We start from the raw sequence: 17,911 nt of genomic DNA, 5'->3' as shown, positions 1-17,911 counted from the left end.
CATGCACACTTTTATATAGAATCAGGTTAATCAAGCACCAGACCCCCTCACTTCAAGCACTTTCAGCAAAGCCACACAAGCTGCTGCTGTCCCATCCCTGGAAGCATCCAAAGCCAGGCTGGACAGGGCTTGGAGCAGGCTGGGATGGTGGAAGGCGTCCCTACCAGGGGGTGGGATGGCATGAGCTTTAAGCTCCCCTCCCAACCCAAACCACTCTGGGATTCTGTGAAACCACAACAACTCCATCAACCCCAACAGCCCAAAGAGGCTGAACAAACCCAGGGGGTTTTGGGCTGGCAGCCCCGGGGTGCTCGTGCCACCTCCCCTCCCTCCCTCCCCTTTGTGCGCTGGGGGCTCGGGGTCAGCCACCACCGGGAGGGGACAAAGAGGGTGGCACATCCCCATGTCAGGCCCTCATTGTCCCCTAGCCCCGGCAGGGCTACAGCTGGCCCGGGTCAGAGGCAGGGGACGGCAGGAATGCGTTGTCCCTGGGGAGGCGCGTGCGGAGCAGATGGCTCTGAATGCATCTGCAGCCTGTGCCCTGCCCAGAATGAGGCAGCAGCCACCTCTCTCTCCCCCCCTGCCATCTGCTCCAGCCAGCCAGACCTTTGTTCTCCCCCGGAATATATTGCTAATTAAAATGATGATCAGCAGCACATGCCACGAGGTGAGCCCTCGCCCCAGTGCCGATGGATTTTGTTCTTCCCAGATCCACACTGCAGCTCCCTGGGCTGAGCAGCCTGAGCGGAGAACCCCAAAAATAAGCAGTCAAATCCCCACACCCTGCTTTGCCACGTGCCCTCAGCTCCAAAGCACCAGTCACACCTGGTGTGTGCAATGCAATGAAAAAGCAATGCACTTTTTCTGGCAGCAGGCACTATCCTGAGGTGTTAATCACAAATCCTGGCTTTCCAGTGCTGATGGATTTTGTTCTTCCCAGATCCATGCTGCAGCTCCCTGGGCTGAGCAGACACCCCAAAAAAAAGCTGTCAAATCCCCACACCCTGCTTTGCCACGTGCCCTCAGCTCCAAAGCACCAGTCACACCAGCAATGCACTTTTTCTGGGAGCAGGCACTATCCTGAGCTGTTAAATCACAAATCCTGGCTTTCCAGGACAGTCCCACTTTGGGAGTCTCACACTGAGGACCCAAAAGCAGGAGTTTCAACCCGAGCCTCCCAATGCCAGGAAACAATCCATAAACACACAGAGCACGGGAGCAAGTGGCACTGAAGGGACAGGACTGGGGTGTGCCAGCAGATTCTAAAACCTCAAAGCCAGGGCTTGGAGCCACCTGGACCAGTGGAAACTGTCCCTGCCCATGGTAGAAGGTTGGAATGAGATGGGCTTTAGGGTCCTTTCCAAGCCAAACCATTCTGAACCTGCAAGCAGGAGGGACCTCTCCCAGAGCAGAGCCAGCAGCTGGGGAAGGGGAGGTGATGGATGCTCCCCAGTGAGGCTTGGAATCAGCACAGCCAGCATCCATGAGGACAAGCTCCTGCAGGTCAGAGGGACCCTCAGGAACCCACCATCACCCCCTACTCACAGCAGGGTTAGTGCCAAATCCAGACCCAGCAGCTCATTACCTTATCCCGCAGCACCTGAAACCCCCGGGGGATGGAGGTGGAGCCTCCCTGGGCAGCCGGTCCCAGAGCAGCCTTCCAGCCTTGTTTACCAGGGAGGGAGGGAGGGAAGGAAAGCTCTCAGACACAGCCTGAGCCCTTTTAATTGGCACTGCTTGGGAGCAAGCACCAATTAAGCCACGCTGCCCCAGTTCTCAGGCCAGGCAGAGCCCGGAACGCCGGCGTGTTTGTACACACAACAGCACAGAACTGGGCAAGGGCTGCTCCCTGGCCACATCCCAAGGAATCAGGGCACCAGGGACCCCTCAACACCTTCCAGCAAGTCATTCCCACACATACCAAGAGGATCTGCTTTGGAGGTGCTGACAAAAAGGGATTTCACAAGTTTAGCCTGACTTTTGCTCCACTTGCAGAGGAATTAACCATCCCAGCAGCCCAAAAGGTGCAACAAGCATTCCCAGCAGGAGACTGATCCGGCCCCCACAGCACAGCGTGGCTCACACCAGCTGGGTTAATTAACTGACCTTGTTAATGGACTACCCTTCTACACCTCCGTGACAGCTAAAACCAAGGGGTAAGATTAGAGCAGCCTCTTCCACCAAGGACATCGCTTCCCTGGGGAGTGTGGGCGGATTAACATCGATTCCAAGGTCAGGGCAGCCCATGTGGTCAACACCAGGAGATGGATGAGCATCCCTGTGGTGCTGAGCAAAGGTCACCAGGAGCAGGGAAAAGCAGCTGGGAGTGGTGGAAAAGCTTTTCTTTGAGGTGTTGGCTTGGTGGTTTTTTATCATTTTTAAGCTCAGCTGCATAGGAATAACCCTGAAACCATGGGAATTGGAAACTCCCTCCTTGCTTTCTCACACAGGGCTGGGTGTCCCCCTACAACAGAGCTGCAGAGGCTCCCAAGTCCAAGTGAAGCCACGAGACAGAGGAGGGAGAAAGCAGCAGTGCTTCTCCTTCCCAGTGGAAAAACTGCCACCACATGCTCCTGAATCAACAATACTTGGCACAGCAGGGCAGGCTGGAAGCAGCCCAGCTCCAGGGAGATGCTGTTGTGGCTGTGCTCTAACACAGCACCAATTCCAACCACTCGGCTCCTTTGGCTTTCCTGTCTGGGGAAGCAAGAGGAGCTTCTGGGATTGAAAGCACTGGCACAAAGAGAGCCACAGATCTGGAGCACAAAACCAGGAATGGGGATTTTTTCCAGCAATTAGATGCCACTGACCCAAAGCAGCTGCTGGCTGTGGGGCTCTGCTGCCCACCACCCCTTGTCCCCATCCCTTCTGCTGGAGCCACGGCAAGATTTTGGCAGCTGCACTAATGGATGTGGACGTGCTCCGTCTGCTCCCAGCCCACACCTCGTTAGCCACGGAGGCAGCAGCTCAGCCCTTAATTGCTGGCCCACACTCCAGCCAGGAGCACCGGCCCAGCTCCTTCCCCACTTCCCACGGCACATGGAGCAAGGGAGCCACGCCTGGCACGGCTCATCCCTGGGGACAGGCAAGGAGAGCAGCCAGTAAAGGCACTGGGATTCCAACCCCCTTTGGATGAGGGCAGCAGCCACGTCCAGAGGTGACAATGCCACCCCAGCACCCATCCCAGGAGAGCGGCCAATGCCTCTGCTGGGAAGGCTCCAAGCGCATCCCAGCCCCTCTGGATGTGGGGAGCAGCGACGCCCAGAGGTGACAAGGCCTCCCCAAGACCCAGCCCTCCCTGCTGACCTCCTGGCTGGCAGCAATGTGAGCAGGATGTGGCTCCTCGCTCAGCGGCTCGATGACCGTCACCTCGGCAAAGTCCTCCACCGACTCCTGGAACTCCGGCAGGGAGCGGCGCCCGTAGCGTTTGCCGCCTTTGATGTACTTGGGCTGCGCTTCTGGGGAGGAATCTGGGGAATCCAAGCACAAAACACATCAGGAATGTGATTGCTGAGCTCCCTCAGGGATGGTTTGTTCCTTCAGCAGAATTTTGAGCGCCAAGTTGCCGCCACCATTCCCGGTGGGCAAGCGCCAGTGGCGGCTCCGTGCCTGGATCATCACCGCCCTCACCCTGGGTGTGATGGTTAGAATTGATGCTGCTACCTGCCAAAAAAAGCTGTCACAAGGTGGAATCTTCCTCTTCCTCACCCTTCCCCAACTCCCAGATCAAGTTAACAGGATGGAGGGAGAAAACCACCTCAACCTCGCCAGGAGCTTTGGATGGAAAGTCCATTAGGCCTCTCGTCCTTGCACTCATCTCCATTAGCAGCACCAGGCAGGTTTAATTAGGGACAGAGTTGCACTGAGGCAGCTCAAGTCTCCAGATCTTGCAGACACCTGGGCGGCTGCTGCTGCTTTCCCGGGGTTTGAGTTTCAGCTCCATTAAAAATGCCCAAACAAGCGGGAGAGTGGAAAAAAATCGGGCAAGTTTGGAGCCTCTCGGGGGCCGACGGGAGCAGCTGAGCCCAGCTCAGACGGTGGGGCAGGTCCCAGCCTGTGCCGAGCAGCCAAAGCCAACTGCAAGATCTAAATAACCCTTTGGAGTCGTCATCTAATTACAGGGGCTCCACATTCCCCAGCTCCAGCTTCCCCCAGCAAGCTCCTGCCTTTGGGGACTGAATTATCCGGGAGCGCTGGCAGGCGAGGATCAAAACAAAAAAAATAAATAAGCACGTTTTGGGCTGTTTTCAGTGAGAATCTGGAGCAGGGGGCAAATTAAACCAAGGACCAAATTAGCCAGGGATTCAATTAGGGGAAGGCTCCGTGCCACGCTTTGTTTCAGTGTTTGCTAACCTGACTGCTGAAACCCCCCCAGGACTCCATCATCTTTTATTTTCTGCCACTCGCAGTGGCAAGAGCAGCAGCTTTTGAAAATTTTATTTGCAGAGGGCCCTGATATAAAAGAAACGCAGGAGTGCAATACTAATAAGGCCCAGGGAAGCTGTTCCACCACTGACAAAGGACACACGGCAAGCAGCAGGTCTCCAAACCCCCTTACCCAAATGCCTCCTCGGATAATATTCCTTTAGATATAGAAGAAAAGGCTTCAAGCTTGTTAGAGGGGGAAAAAAAAAATATATTCCACAACTTAGCTATGCAATGAATTATAAAATACACAGGCTGAGGAGTGCTTTGATTCCTGCAGCCCCACACTCCATCCAGCCTCGGCGCAGCTCTAGGGAACAAACCCGGCGCCCGTGTTTGAACAAGGCCATTCTAACAAGATTTGCTGCAGCTGGGACTCAGCACATGAAAGTTGGGCTGATGGAGTGCACCGATAGAAAAATCAGGAGGAGACAGGCTGATTAAGGAAGAGCCCCAGAACAAAAGCAAACCTTATCACTCCTATTAAAGCCCGCCCGGTGGTGAACAATCTCCATCCAGCAGCTCTCTCTGAAATGCTAATATTTGTGGCTACTCATTCACCCTGTTATTTCCTCCCTCCCCAACAAGAGAGGGCTGGGGGCTTTGTTTTTCTTCAGAAATCATTTTTATTATTCCTAAGACAGAGCCGTACCTCCGTCTGTCTTTGGAGAGATGGAGGAGGGGGAAGAAGCTGGAATTTAGCAATAGCGAAGCTACAGCTGAATTTCCCTCTGGATTTCCCCAAGAATCCTGTTTCCAACCCCACCACACTGACTGTGCTCACCCACTGCTGGAAATTTGGTCTAGTGGAAGGTGCTCCTGCTCGTTTCAGGGGATGGAAGGAGATGGTTTTCAAAGTCCCTTCCAAGCCAAACTGCTCTGTGACCCTCAGGGACACAAGTGCCACCACACTGTGCCCCTGTGAGCAGGGCAAAGGGAACAACAGGAGCCTCTCTCATCTACCCCCCTGAACTGCCCCCAGGCTGGGGGCAAGAGGAGGAGGCTGAGACAAGAAGCCTCTCACCTTCCTGCCCACTGCCCAGAGGGTTTGTGTCCCTCCAAGTGCCCCTGGAATGAAACAAACCCCCCCCCAATTCTGCATTTCACGAGAGCTCCCTGATTTAAGCGCCACAGACAGGAGCCATCAATTCCCTCTCTCACTCCCTCCATCCATCCCACTGAAACGTCTCCATGGCTGGAGATTTACACTTGATTTTCTGCCTTTCTGCACCAGATAAGTCATTTCAAAATCCTGCTCTGCCCTCAGATGGGGAGGGAGGGGGGCTCCCCTTCCCTGGGCCAGGCATCAAAGCCCTGCAGCGCAGACAAAAGGGGGTTTAGAGCAGGAGCACCTTCATCCCACAATCCCAGCCTTCAGAGGTGAAATTAATTTCTCTGCTGCTTAAGATTTGGAAGGGAGGGATGCTCCAACTGCTGGGCAAAGCACATGGCAGCCAGGATCTGCTAAATCCTAATCCCCTGAGGCACCAGGTATGCCTGAACCCCTCCAAGTCCTATTTCATCATTCAGCCTCAGCAGTGGGAGAAGAGAGGAGTTGTGGCAGGGTCACCACAATCCAAAACCAACGGGTTTTGACCCAAAAATCATCAAAAAGCATCAGCCACCCCTGCCTGGGCTGTGACACTGGTTTTATCCAGTGTTGCAGCCACTTCAACAACCTTTCCCCCAGGGATGGGGTCCTTCCAAAGGGCATCATCCCCACCAGCCCCTTCTTTTAGAGGGCATTTCTGCTGTCTCCAGGAGGAGAAGGAAAAAAATGGGGAAGGAAAAACCCCAAAACCCTCGTGACTGTGGGGAGGATGGCGTCAAACTGCTCTTTAATTTCTCCTGGGTGTCCCTGTAATCCTGCACTCCACCCCATAATCCCTCCCTAGCCCAGCCTCCATGCACTTTTTATTTGCTATAATGGGGAGGGAAAAAAAAGCCTGATTTTTTTCTTCCCTAATCACCCACACAACTGATTTTTTTCCCCCCTCTCCCCACCTTTAAATCTATTTTATTGTCCCCTCACTGCTGCAGTGACCCGTGCACAAAGAGCAGCAGTGGCAGCAGCACCAAGAATCAAGAGCTAAAATAGTGATTATTTTAAACCACACTCAAGCTTTTTTTCTGCTTTTCCTGGAATCTCCCCACCCCTGTTCCCAGCAGAGGCAGGCTTTGCCCAGCCAGCTGATGCTCTGGTTCACAGCTGGGTCTGTGTCCCCACTCTGACACCCTGGAGGGGACAGAGCTGATCACAGCAGCTCTGGAACTCTGCCTTGCTTCCCAGGCAAGGAGCCTGCAGCACCATCCTCCCTGCCAGTCTTGCCTTTGCAAAGGGGAATTCAGCCTCTTTGCCAAGACAAAGAAAATAAAATGTAAATACCTCAGCTGCTCTCTGCAAGCCTGAGCGCTTCGCCCACCTCCCTGTCCTCCCGAAATGGGGAAACCCCAGTGGCTGCTTCTGCAGGAACTGCAGCACTTCTGCTTCCTTGTCCCCAGCCCCTGTCACAGAACCAGTTTGGGTGGAAGGGACCTTGAAAATCATCTCCTTCCACAGGCAGGGACACCTTCCACCATCCCAGGCTGCTCCAAGCCCTGTCCAGCCTGGCCTTGGGCACTGCCAGGGATCCAGGGGCAGCCACAGCTGCTCTGGGAATTCCCTCCCAGAGAGAAATTCCTTCCCAAAATCCCATCCATCCCTGCCCTCTGGCAGCTCAAAGCATTTCCCCTTGTGCTGTCACTCCAGGCCCTTGTGGATAATCCCTTTCCCTGTTTCTTTCAGGCTCCCCTCAGGTACTGGAAAAGGCTGCAAGGCGTCCCCAAAGCTTCTCTTCTCCATCCTGAACAACCCCAAATCTCTGGGCAGCACAGGGGCTGCATCCCTCTGTGCTCCATGTCCTTCCTGCCACCCTCCCTGTGCCCAGCCCTCCTCGCTGAGCTGACAGCATCCACGGGGACAAGGACATGCCACCCCCTTGGCCGTGTCCCACAGGCTCTCTGGGCTGCAGCACAAAGCCCCAGCGCTGCCCTCTGACCCTCCCATCACCCAAATCCCTGGAGAAAACCACCACAGCCACTTCCTTCCAGAGCAAACTTCCCAGATGCTGCAAACGGCCTTAAAATCTCTGCCTCTCCCCCCTCCAATCCCCCCTCAAATTAAATTTTCATTTAAATGATACGATTTAGAGCTCTTAACTCAATTTTTCCCTAGCCTGGGGCAGGCTGGAACACCAGCATTTCCACACTCCCTGACAGTTTGACACCAACAGCACAAAGCAGCTTGTTCTCCAAATCTCCAGTTTGATCTAAATTAAAAGAAGCAAAGACTTTGGCATTAACCAACCTGTCAAAATGCATTAAAAATAAAATGCCTCCCAGGCCTGCCTGGCTCTGGCTCCCTACCTGCACCCCACACCCTTTGATTCCCTGCCATTCCAACCCCACTGTGACAAGAGTGTCCCCAAGGAGAGCTCTCCAGCTTCACTTGTAATTTCCCCTGTGCTAACCCCAAATTTAGCCATTTCTGGAAGATTTATTTACATTTCAATCAAGCTGGAGCTTCTCAGCCATATGATACCCCACTAAATGCAGAATGCTGGATTAGTTCTGCCTCACTGGGGCTGATTCCTGCTCTGTGCCAGCTCCTTCCCAAGGGGCTGGCAGGGCTGCTCCCCCCGAGCACCCACCCACCTGCACTTGGAAATTCCATTAAGGAATGCCGGGCACAAGAGCTGCCATCACCCCTCTCACAGCACTAAAGAGCTTTGGAGATGAGAGGTGGAAAATAAAAATAATCCATCAATCACACCTCTCCAACCCTGTGGTTTGTGCAGCCTTAATGAAAGGGGAAAGTTGTAATTTTGCTGGCAGGCTCCTCTCCCCAGAGTGGGATGCTCCAGCTGAGATTGATGCTCCAGGAGAGGAAACCTGGAGAATTCTCTGTCCCCCTTTGCTAAGCTGTTTTCTCCTTGGGGGATTTGGCTCCCCTGCTGCTCCAAGGACAGGATTAGGGATTTATTTACATACAGGTGTGGCACCAGCTGGAGCTGCAGGGGCTCAGCCCCAAGCACGGCCCCACAGCTCCCAGGCCCTGCTGCAGGGGGAAAACACTCAGGCTGAAACCTTTCCTGCCAAGGAAAGCCTAAAAAAGCCCCATTTTCAAGGCACACTGAAACAAAGCAAGGAAAACACTGAGGACTCACAGCAGAGCCCCTGGCAGTGCCCAAGGCCAGGCTGGATGGCACCTGGAGCAGCCTGGCACAGTGGAAGGTGTCCCTGCCATGGCAGGGGGTGGCACTGGTCACTTCCCACTCAAACCGTCCTGGAATTCTCTGCCCAGCCCCAGCCTGGTTTTTCAGGGGTTTCACTTGCTCAGGAACACCTCTGGAGCAGCCTGACTGTTCTTCCTGGGAGAAATCCAGAGAAGCTTCCTACACCCTGCTCATCTCAGGCACAACGAAACAGAATGGACTTAAAAAACACAAAATCCAACACCAGCCCCAGCTGGGAAAAGCCCCAGCAGCAGGAATTCAGCCATTTGTCTGCCTGGCCACAGCTCTCTGCTCCTGAAGCACCCCTGGCCAGCAGAGTGGTGTGGGATGGAGAGAGCTGAGCCCCTGTGCCAGCCATGAGCCATCCTGAGCATCTGGAGGGGGCTGCAGCTGCCTGCTCACAGCCATCCTGGGCATCCAGACCATGGGAATGGGAGAGAAATCCCCAATGGCTCTGAAAACACCCGTGTGCAAGGCTCCACAACAAACCTCGGCTCCCTTTTTGTAAAGGATACATTTCTCACCCTTCACCAAAACCAATAAAAAAACCCATATTTTATTTTTATAAATAAAAATAAAATAAAAACCTAAATAATAAAAAATATAATATATTATAAAATAGAATATGTTACATTATATATAATATTAAAATAATTAAATAATAAAATATAAATAATAAATTATACTATAAATACATTAATATAAATAAAATAATTTTTATAAATCTTATCTTTAAACCTCTCAATTACCCCATCTCTATAAAAATAAAAAAAATCCCAAATCAACACCTTTTCTCCCAAGATCAGCCTTTTCTGCATGGATGGCAGTACCCAAAAAGCACTTTCTCTTCTAAGTTCTTCTGTGAGAGCCACCCACAGCTGCTCTGCCAATGAAAATACACCAGTTCAGCTAATTTCAGTATTTACCTGGTTCTTGGAAGTGCTCCTCATTTGACAGGGTTCTGGATAAGATGAGGATAAGTGCTTCTTTAAACTGATCAAAGTGGACCTGTGGGGAAAAAGAACAAGAAAAAAAGGAAGGAAAGAGGCAATCAGGTGGTGCAGGGAGTTAAATATGAGGCCAAAATGCAGCAGGAAGATGGGCAGCAGTGAGATCACTCCTCACCACCCCGGCACAGAGGAGCCCTGGAGAAGTGACAGCAAGGGACACACAGACACAGCCAGCACCTCTGGGCACCTGGCAACAATTATTGCCACCCAGAAGGACCCAAAGGCACAGATCTCGGGCACTGGTTGGGTTTTTCCATGGAGCAGGAACATAAAGAACATGTCCAAAGGAGCAGGGACACCTCCAGCCCAAAAGGAGCAGGGACACCTCCAGCCCAAAAGGAGCAGGGACACCTCCAGCCCAAAAGGAGCAGGGACACCTCCAGCCCAAAAGGAGCAGGGACACCTCCGTCCCCAAAAGGAGCAGGGACACCTCCGTCCCCAAAAGGAGCAGGGACACCTCCGTCCCCAAAAGGAGCAGGGACACCTCCAGCCCAAAAGGAGCAGGGACACCTCCAGCCCAAAAGGAGCAGGGACACCCCCAGCCCCAAAAGGAGCAGGGACACCCCCAGCCCCTGAGGTGACCTGGCCAGGGTCAGTGGCTTCCACAATGACACCATTCCTGAGCAGGGATGAATATTCTGCTGTGGAAATGCTCCACTGCCCTAACTTAGCTTCAAAAACCACTTCCCAATGTGGATGGCAGAAAAATCCCTCCCTTTCCAGGGCAGCTCCTGTAGTTCTGGGAGGGCTGAACTAAGCCTGGAGTGAAGCTGGGGAAAACAGAGATGTTCCTGCCACTGAGGGGGGGTTTTTTCCTCTTTTCTTTTTCCATCTGTGCCTTCCTGGAAAGCCTCCTGCCTGCCAGAAGGGGCTGCAGCATCCTCCCCAGCCTGCTGGGGAATGTCAGCAATTCCAGCCCGGGGGACAGGGACAGCTGGAAGAGCTATGTGACACAGAGCAGTGGCCAGGCAGAGCTGGCTGCTGCCATTTCTCTTGGCTAAATAAATCTTAGAGGAATTTTTAGCATGGAACAGGAAGGAAGATTTTGTATTTAAAGAAACCGAGCGAGGCTGCTCTGGCTGGCAGGGCTGCACTCTGAGGGATTTTCATGATGCTGGGGGAGGCACAAGCAGCAGAGTTCAAGTCTGAAGTTCTCCAGCTTGTTTTTGGGGGGTCAAGCAAGCTCAGAAAAATACCAACAAGCTCCCTGGTAGGGAGGGGACAGAGGTGAGCCATGGAGGTACAGGGGAGCACCTCATGCCACAGCTCAGGCAGTGCCGATCACCCCTGAGGCTTTAAACAGTTTTAAACATGTTTTTTAAACACAATTAAAAAAACATTTTCAGCACAGAAGCTCATCAGGAATGCCTTCATCTGAATACTAATTGCTGCCATCCATTTGCAGACACTGGTGTACTTCAAAAAGGCCAGTTCACAGAGAGAGGAGAATTTCCCCCATTAAAAAAAAAAAAAGAAAAAAAACTTGACATTTAGACTAAATGAGGATGAATAAAAGATGAGGGTGTTCAGATTACAGGTTCCCTCCCCATGGGATCCTCTCAGGAATAAACGGGCAGAGCCAATCCCCTGGATGGGTGCTGGGGCTGGCACCTCACAAGAAAACCAGATCCACTTTGCATCCCTCACACAAACACAGAGGATTAAATAAAGCCAAACCACCTGGGCAGGTGTGCAGCAGCACTGACATCACCTGCTCTGCATAATGAGCCCCATAACTCCTGCCTGCACTAATGAGGAGGAGGAAGGAGGAGGAGCTGAGCCCTTGCTCTGCTGCACAAGGACAGAGGCAGCCATCCACGCTTCCTGAATGCAGGAAACCCACTGATGAGCTGAGCAGGTTCTCATTCCCAGCCAAAACTGAGGAGGAAGGGTTGGGCAACCATTCAGGTGGGAAAACAATCATTAAGGTCATCCAGTCCAGCCTCAGAGCTGCTCAAGCCCCTGTGCTTGCAGGGGCACAGGAGGAGCATGAAGGAGATGTCAAAATCAAGCCTTTCACTGAAGCACATGCCCACAAAACAGCCCTGTGTGCTGTTCACCCCCAAAAATGCCAAACATCCCCCTGAGCAGGGCACAGGATGCTCTGCTGCCCACTCCTCCCACCAAGAGCAGGGGGAGATGCTGCTGCTCACACCCCCACTATTGTGTGGCTGACAAATCACCAGGAAAGGGGGGAAAAAAGAGAAAAATAAAATGGGTTGAGCCCTCCCTGCTCCCTACAGCCCTTGGCAAAGAGTGGGCTTAGTAAAACCCACTGCAGAGCTGGTGTCCAATTAGACACTGGGGTCCAATAAAATAGACTGGCCCTGTGTCACTCTGTGATTTTACCACAGGAGCTCCATAAGGAGCATGGTCTTCCTTATCTGAGGAAGATCAGGCTGAGCAGCAGATGTGGCCAGGCTCCTCAGCAGCATTGCAAATGCAGATCAGCAGCACAGGACAGGCACGGGGGGCTCCCCAAAGCCCTCCTCACTCTGCAGGTGGAGTCACAGCTGGCAGAGGGGGGAGGTTTGTCCTCAAGGTGGGCCAGAGGTTTTCCCAACACCAGCTAAGCAGCAAAACCAGCCTGTGGTGCACCTCTGACCTTGGATGTGGCGTGTCTGCAGGCAGAGAGGGCTCAGAGTCAGAGAAACAGCACTGATAAAAGCAGAGCTGGGCTGGGGCACGAGCCAGGCAGGGCAGCCACGGCACAGCAAAGCCACAAAGGCTGCAGAAATCCTCCTGTAAGGGTGGGCAGGCCCTGGCACAGGTTCCCCATCCCTGCAGGTGCCCAAGGCCAGGCTGGATGGGAAGTGGAAGGTGTCCCTGCCATGGCAGGGGTAGAACAAGATGGGCTTTAAGGTCCCTTCCAACCTAAACCATTCTCTGATTTTATGATTGTGTTTTGGTGTTGCTCATCTGTGTGTCTGCTCATGGGGGTCTCTCAGCAATTTGGGGCTGATCCCAGCCAGCCAGAAGGCAATGGGGGTTGGGCAGGTGATGCACAATGTGCTGCCATGCCCACCCAGGATCGGGGACAGCACACACATTCCTGGCTGGGAGGGTGGGCAGGCCCTGGCACAGGGTGCCCAGAGCAGCTGTGGCTGCCCCTGGATCCCTGGCAGTGCCCACTGGCTTCCAGGGCCCATCCCCGTCCCTGCACATCAGCCAGGCCCACGAGCACTGTCCCCAAGCCACCTCTGCTTTGCTGCTGATTAAAGGGCACAGGGAGGGCAGACAGACAGGCAGGCACAGGCACACCCATCCCCTCACTCCTGCCATCAAGGGTGAGGGGACAGAGCCTTCCTGAGGAGCCCAGGAGCCGCTGGGAGCATCACCTCTGCAGGCAATGTGTGAGGAAAACACCTCCACAGGGGTTTGGCTGTGCCACGAGTCAGGGCAGGATTTACACCCCACACCAGACCCCATCCATCCCCAAACCATCACAGCACCTCCAGCCCCTCTCTGGATGGAAACTCAGCTCCTGCCCAGGGCAGAGGGCTGGAGCGAGGTGATCTTTAAGGTCCCCTTCCAACCCAAACCATGCCACGATTTTCTGATCCCAGAGCACCCATTCATCCCTGGAGCAGAGCCCCAGCACAAAGACAAGAAGCACGTGGCCCCACCGAGTTGCCCCCAAGCAGACAAAACCTTCCCCCGCTGCCCCCCTCCCCAGAGCCCTCCCATAAATCCCAGCCCCTGGAAGTGCAGGCAGACAAAAGCTGGGACCATCTGCAGCAGGAGGGGCAGGTGCAACAAGTCTGTGCTCAGGGAGCTCTGTGTCTGCTGCTATTCTCCCCCAGGAAAGCCCGAGGATCCCAGGGTCATGAAATTGAAATCTCATGTTTAAACCTGGCCCACTGCTGCTGCTGCTAAGGAGCAGGGGCAGGAGACAGAGATTGTCCTGAGGCTCTGTGGCAGGCTGGAAGGGAGAACCATCCCCAGGGGCAAAGGGGGAATGAAATCAAATGGGATGCCTCGTGCCTGAAGGGCTGGGATGGGGTGAGTGTGACCCTGCACTCTGGATGCTTTAACAGGGGTTTGGTGCCCTGACCAGCTGTGACAGCCACATCTGTCCTTTTCTCTCTATGCCACCGTCCCACGAGTGGCAAAGCCAGGTGACAGGACAAGGGCTTTAAGCTGAAGGAAAATAGATTTAAATTCAATATTGGGAAGGAATTTCTGGCTGGGAGGGTGGGCAGGCCCTGGCACAGGGTGCCCAGAGCAGCTGTGGCTGTTCCTGAATCCCTGGAAGTGTCCAAGGTCAGGCTGAACAGAGCTTTGAGCAGCCTAGGCTAGTGGAAGGTGTCCCTGCCATGGCAGGGGTGGCACTGGATGGGCTTTAAGGTCCTTCCAACCCAAACCATCCTGGGATTCTTTGATAACAGCATCCAAGTGCTGGGCGCTCAAGATGACACAGCAGCACAGAGTCTCTGGTGCTCCAGAAAATGCCACACAGCAACTCTAAAGGTCAACAACCTCCACCTGAATCCATCCCAGCTCCACTCAGTATCAGCAGAAGAGCCACGGCCCCAGGGCAGGCAAGGAAGAGGAGGGAAAAGGAAAAATCCCTTTGTTTGTTAGAGGAATTTTGTTTGTGAAATTGTTTTGTTTGATTGGAAATTGGAGTTGGGATGGCTGCCTGTCTGTTGAAAGCCCTGGCTGCCCTGCTCCACATTTTTCTGATTTTAATGAGCAGTGATGGGATTTCAGGGTGATTTCCAGGGAAGGATCTCGTGCACTCTGAGCACAGCGTGCAGACCTGACGCAGAGCACAAGCACATCCCCCCAAGGGCAAGCAGCTTCTGCTCACTGCCCTGGGATTTAACTCCATAAAGGTAAAACCACCACTGAAAAATGGCTTTGGGGAGCCACCAACACCAGGTAATGTGGACAAAGGCAGCTCAGACAGCGTGGGACAATATTCTCCACCTTAGAGAAACATCCGTGACTGCACGCGGCCCGGCCAGTCTAACTACAGCTTAAGCCAGCTTAAATCACAGGCTCAAGCCCTGGATTTAGGTCTTTGTCCCATCCCAAGTGGCTCAGAGCTTGTCTAAGCACCTGGTGAGCTGGTTTGGGGAGGTGACCCAGGGCTGGGGGCAGCCAGGACCTGGCCCTTGCTCTGGGCATGGGAAAGCACAGCAGTGCACAAGGCTCAGCCTGAAGTGGTGGCTCCTGAGCTTCAGACCACCTCCAGTCAGGGCAGACAGAGCAGTTCCCTCCCCTGTTATCACCAGTTTTACTCTTGGAAGTTGCCCTGTGCCCACCCTACTGAACAGACCAGACCCCACAAGTCCTGCAGCACCAGAGCCTCAGGAATGTTGGATATACACAATCACACACACCAGGCTCCTCCCAAGACCATTCCATGCATGCAGGTACTGCCCCCTCCATCCCCCCAGCTCCTTACCCTGCCTAGGAGGTTTCCTTGGAGGAGGGTCTGCTGCAGTGCTGGGGCCACCTCCTCCAGGTGCAGCATGTGGCAGAGGTCAGTGAGCTCCTCCTGCCCCAGGGAGCCCGTGCCTGTGCTGTCAAAGCTGTCAAAGAGCTCCTTGAGGCGAGCTTCATACTGGTCCTGCTCAGCTTCATCCATCCCATAGCCTGCCACGCTCACCTGCGGGAAGAGACAGGCCAGGTCACCGTGGGTGACAAGGGACAGCAGAAAACCCCCAGGGCTGGCACAGCAGCTGCCCACCAGGCTGTTTGGGGCTGTGTTTAATGCTCCACCACTGCTCCAGCCCACTGGGGGAAGAAGTCACAGAGCAGAAAGACCCCAGGGGAAAAAGCCTGCAGAGCCAAACCCTGGGGAGGGGACAGCCCAGGTGGCTGGGCCAGCCCCGTGTGGCATGTCCCTGTCCCTGTGTGCCACCTCACGCTGCTCCTGTCAGCTCGTTTTGGCACGTCCCTGTCCCTGTGTGCCACCTCACGCTGCTCCTGTCAGCTTGTTTGGCTCAGCTGCAGCAGCTAAATTGTTCCCTTGAGCTCCAGTGATCCCCAGGTGTTGCAGGTGAGAAGATAAACAAGCCAAGACCAGCTCAGCAGCTGCAGGGAGAGGAGTGTGGGGCTGTGCCTGAGGAGGGGAGGGCAGCGCTTTGGTGAGAAGATAAACAAGGCAAGAACAGCTCAGCAGCTACAGGGAGAGGAGTGTGGGGCTGTGCCTGAGGAGGGGAGGGCAGCAGACCCCAGCCCAAACCCTTCAGGGCAGCCAGCCACCGTGGCCACCCCCTCCACGTTCCTCCTGGGATCATGGGATGCTTTAGCTGGCACAACACACCCTCCTGGGATCATGGGATGCTTTAGCTTGGGGGAAAAACTCCAAAATCAAGCCCAGCTGCTGAGCACTCCTCCCTGTGCTGCTCTCCCTCAGGGGTTTCAGGTGAAACCCTGGCTGAAGGCAGAGAAGGGTTGGACAGGCAGCAAACCCAGAGCAGCGTGGGGACAGCCAAAACATACCTGGTGTCCTGCACCAGGCACACAAAACCCAGACCCAATTTGCCTCAGGTCTTCATCTTCCCCTCCAAGGCAAGTTTTCACCCCTCTCATCCATTGCTAACAGGATCACAGCCCCAGGAGCTGTTCTGGCAGGGGGGTAGAGGGAAATTTCCTGTCTGAAATGAAGGATTTGGCTGGAGCTGTTTGTTCAGCCTGGCCCAGGGCTCCTGGCTGGCAGCAGTGTCACCCAGTGCCACCACACAGCCTGGACGTGGATGTGCCACTGCCCTGGGGCACAACAGGCACTGTCACCATGCTTGGGTGACACTGCAGCTGGTGTCCCAAGGACCCAACTGGGCATCCCAGGATGCTTAGCCAGCCTCATCCATGACCCCACACCAGCCAGCCATGGGAATTCTGGTTTTGTGACTGCTGCAGCTTGTGCCACTCACATTTCCCAAAACAGGGGGTCCAACCCCGACCCCCTCCCCATCCAGCCCTGTCCCCTCTGCTCCTCACAGGGTTCTTGTGGCTCCCTGGGACACCAGCAGCACTCCTGGACATCCCAGAGCTGCTCCAGTTGCAGCCCAGTTCCACGCCCCTGCCCAGCCCAGCCAGGAAATCACTGGGCAGGCACTGCAGCAGCTGTGTCCTTGATTTCCCTGGCTGCAGGAGCAGATGCCAGGGCAGAGCATCCTCTGGATCCCACATCTGCTGAGGGATGCAGGGCTGGTGGAGGCACAGCCCAGCCAGGCTGTCCTTCCTCCTGCCCTGCCCCAGACAGGGATGGCTGTGGACACTCCAGGGATGGACACAACCCTTCCACCTGAGCCTCACACCCTCCTTGTCCCATTTTTTTCCCCCCAAATCCCTCTTGAGCTGATTTCTCACAGTGCCCAAGCGCTGGGGGGAGGAGGGAGGGCACAGACACATTCGACCCGGGGCACAGAGGAGGAGGCAGCACCCAAAACCTCAGGTGCCTGTGAGCAGCAGGAAGGCAACAAACTTGTTTCCATTCCCACACCAGCAACCCTATTTCCCACCTGCACCCACAGGGCTTGACAGTGGCTGGATCCTGGTGTCAGGGAGCCCTGCCTGCACATTCCAGCGGCCCCAAAACTCACAGCCAAGCCTCCAGCAAAGATGACTCCATCCCACAGAGCTTCCCAAGCATTTCTGAACCCCTTATCTTCAGGGTCAGCCACCTCCTGCCCCCCCCAGAGATGTCTCCAGCACCTGACCCTACTGCTGCACTGCCAGAACCAGTTCCCCCAGTTAGTGGGGAGAGCTAAATGCCACCTCCCAGGATATCCCCGAGCATCCCTGCTGCCGCAGCACCGGCATCACCCCTCTCAGTGCCACAACAGCACAGAGCCCAAAAACTCACCCTGGGCAAACCCAGCTTTGGGAACCCCACAAAACCAGCAGGAAAACCCCAATCCCTACAGGAAAAGAGCATCAGGTGCGTGGGCCACACCTGCCCTCCAGCCCAGGTGAGTTTTTGGCAAGAACAGCCTCACACATCCCCGCGCCGGGCGACAGCCAGACCTTAGAGGGACACAACCCATCCCTGCGGAGGCTGGGGAAGGGATTCCCCGTTCCCCAGCCCCAGGAGGCAGCGGGGAGGCCGAGGCTGGGTGCCTACCTGCGGTCAGAGGCACGGGGAGCTGCCGGCAGCCCAGATCCCGCAATCCTGCACAACCTCCATCTTAGGCAGGCGGCTCCCGCACGCAGCCGGCTGCGCAAGGTGACCCAAGATGCCTCCTC

General features: G+C 54.8%; 1 protein-coding gene across 1 annotated transcript in view; it reads right to left on the bottom strand.

The window, feature by feature from the left end:
* Positions 1–17,911, bottom strand: part of NIN (ninein) — a 59,026-nt gene that overhangs the window by 37,938 nt on the left and 3,177 nt on the right. Inside the window, exons 2-4 of the mRNA XM_041410427.1 lie at positions 15,123–15,326; positions 9,626–9,707; positions 3,307–3,470 (exon numbers count right to left, since the gene is read on the bottom strand). Of these exons, the coding sequence (XP_041266361.1) occupies positions 3,307–3,470; positions 9,626–9,707; positions 15,123–15,305 (429 nt within the window). The 5' untranslated portion in view covers positions 15,306–15,326. The remainder of the gene's footprint in view (positions 1–3,306; positions 3,471–9,625; positions 9,708–15,122; positions 15,327–17,911) is intronic.

This window comes from Onychostruthus taczanowskii, unplaced genomic scaffold (assembly GCF_017590055.1).
Source record: "Onychostruthus taczanowskii isolate IOZ18803 unplaced genomic scaffold, ASM1759005v1 scaffold100, whole genome shotgun sequence".
NCBI classification, from domain to species: domain Eukaryota; kingdom Metazoa; phylum Chordata; class Aves; order Passeriformes; family Passeridae; genus Onychostruthus; species Onychostruthus taczanowskii.
The sequence above is the reverse complement of the archived record's forward strand: the minus strand, read 5'-3'. Positions and strand labels throughout refer to the sequence as shown.